This window comes from Laccaria bicolor, genomic scaffold (assembly GCF_000143565.1).
Source record: "Laccaria bicolor S238N-H82 LACBIscaffold_122 genomic scaffold, whole genome shotgun sequence".
Taxonomy (NCBI): domain Eukaryota; kingdom Fungi; phylum Basidiomycota; class Agaricomycetes; order Agaricales; family Hydnangiaceae; genus Laccaria; species Laccaria bicolor.
The window spans coordinates 33,023-34,983 of NW_001889993.1; the positions used below are offsets into that span (position 1 = coordinate 33,023).

At 43.6% G+C, this 1,961-nt stretch overlaps 2 protein-coding genes across 2 annotated transcripts in view; one reads left to right on the forward strand and one right to left on the reverse strand.

Annotated features, from left to right (window-relative positions):
* LACBIDRAFT_335731 (uncharacterized protein) overlaps nt 1-675 on the reverse strand; it is a gene marked incomplete at both ends in the record, with an annotated part of 2,391 nt that extends 1,716 nt beyond the window's left edge. The window contains 2 exons of the mRNA XM_001890618.1: nt 66-382; nt 433-675. Coding sequence (XP_001890653.1) covers nt 66-382; nt 433-675 — 560 coding nt within the window. The remainder of the gene's footprint in view (nt 1-65; nt 383-432) is intronic.
* A 211-nt stretch (nt 676-886) lies between these two features.
* On the forward strand, nt 887-1,146 carry LACBIDRAFT_297422 (uncharacterized protein; the record flags this gene model as incomplete). Its single annotated transcript, XM_001890617.1, has 1 exon — nt 887-1,146. The coding sequence occupies exon 1, from the start codon at nt 955-957 to the stop codon at nt 1,144-1,146; it is 192 nt and encodes a 63-aa protein (XP_001890652.1). The 5' UTR covers nt 887-954.
* Nucleotides 1,147-1,961: the final 815 nt, after the last annotated feature.

Genomic DNA, 1,961 nt, shown 5'->3' on the forward strand with positions numbered 1-1,961 from the left:
TTCTTTACAGCCAGTCTACCAAAGGTCCAGATAAGCCAACGTTAGAATAATGAAAATTAACTTACTTGGACTTGAGTTCCGGGTCAACTCCCTTCTTGTTGTACTCCTCGGCCGTCCTCTGCAGTACGTCTTTCTCCCTTTTCTTCAGTTTTCCCATCATTTGAGTCACGACCCGCTCCCGAAAATCAAAATGAGTGGGATCTCCCCCTTTAGGCCTCTTTTGTCCCTCTTCAATGGCTTTGGCACAAAGCCTTTTCGCTTCGGTATCGATGGCATCCTTGTTCTCATGCTGGAACACATGCCGGGCATGCCACGACTTTCCCATCCTCGGCATTTTCTGACTTCTCTTACGACTGTACCGGGCAAACCACTCTTTAATATCCTACAAGTCCGTCAGGAATCAATTAGAGGGCCCCTGGAAAAAGTACTTACTTTTTTAACAGCTGATCTTTCTTCCTTCTTGAACGATTTTCCATTGGGGAGTATGTCGAGCATGTCTTGCAAAACTCGAGAAAATATCTCAGCACGAGCAGCGTCGTTGGCGTCTCTGTACTCCTGCCGATGTTTTTCCAATAGAGCACTTTCTTCATCAGTCCAATGCCTCCCGGACCCATGGTGCTTGGTTTGACTGGAAAGTGGGGCAGATGGTTCAGGGGATTGAGAATGAGTACTCATAATGATATAATTAATGGTATTTGGGAGCAAAGAGGTAGATGGAAAATGGTAGTCGGGAGCAGAGAGGGAGAACAACTCATGCCAAATACAATGAACAAACAATCACCCCTGATTCGGGAAAGGGAATTACTTTATATATCATCTATCAAAAATATACATAACTGATTGGCACGGAAGATCGAACACGAAACGGAAAAGAACAGACCTTAATCACCTTGCTTGTCAAGGTCTCCCAGGGTCATAAATACCAAACAGGTACAAACAAACTACCCAGCGGCCATGGGGGTCTTTTCTTGCATATCGCGCACGCGAGCAAGCAAGCATGAACAAACAAACTTTCCAGGGGCCATGGGGCTCTTTTCTTGCATATCGTGCACGCGAGCGGGCAAGCATGTACAAACTTTCTACGGATGCATATGGTGCACGCGAGCGAGCAAACCGGTGCAAACAATTGGTCTTTTCAAAACATGATATCGTCGTCTCTTTCTTAGCGCCAGCTCCAATGTTTATATACATAACTATGTAGCGCTATAGCTCTTGAACACTGTTTCCTTTGTTACGAAAAAAAAGTCACATCGTATTGGTGCAAAGCAGTGTATTTGTCAGCAAGCAAGGTGCCTGCTGCCACTGCTAAGTGTCAGCCTCTAGTAACCTTAAATAGCTTAAATAGCGGAACAGTTATGATCACATCACAGGACAAAACCTTAATTAGCTTCCTCTGTAATTATGTCTGTCTGTAATTATCGTCGGTCCATCTAAGTAACTAAACTGGTAACGCAGTTATGGTGGTATATATTGAAGGTACCTTTATACCAATGTATGATGAGGCTGTCAGCGACATACAGATCTTGATATTTTGCAGTCATATTGAAGGTGATAAAAATTAAAAGTTCACAAGAAGCCGCCGTTAAAGAGTATGCAAAGTGTATGAAATATGAGATTGTGTTTCTAATTGACTATTATCCAGTCCTGCTGGCCGGCTTTTATGGCTTGGGTGTGTGCTCATCCCAGTCTTACTGCCAACTTTTTATTTTACGTAGCTGGAAATGCAAATCTGTTATGAATGTTTGCGTTTGCTATTCGACGGCCACATTTTCCTCTTTCCTGCTACGCCCACATTTTCCTCGTTCCCACTACACATCATCATTATATCCTTTGGCCATTTCAACAGTAGACAAACATGGGAAGAAAAGCACACAGCAACATCGCTAATCCTCACTTCAACAGGCTTGTTATCAAAAATGGAAGGAGGTCTTTTCCCTCCTCCACTATTCCCTCTCTGCCAT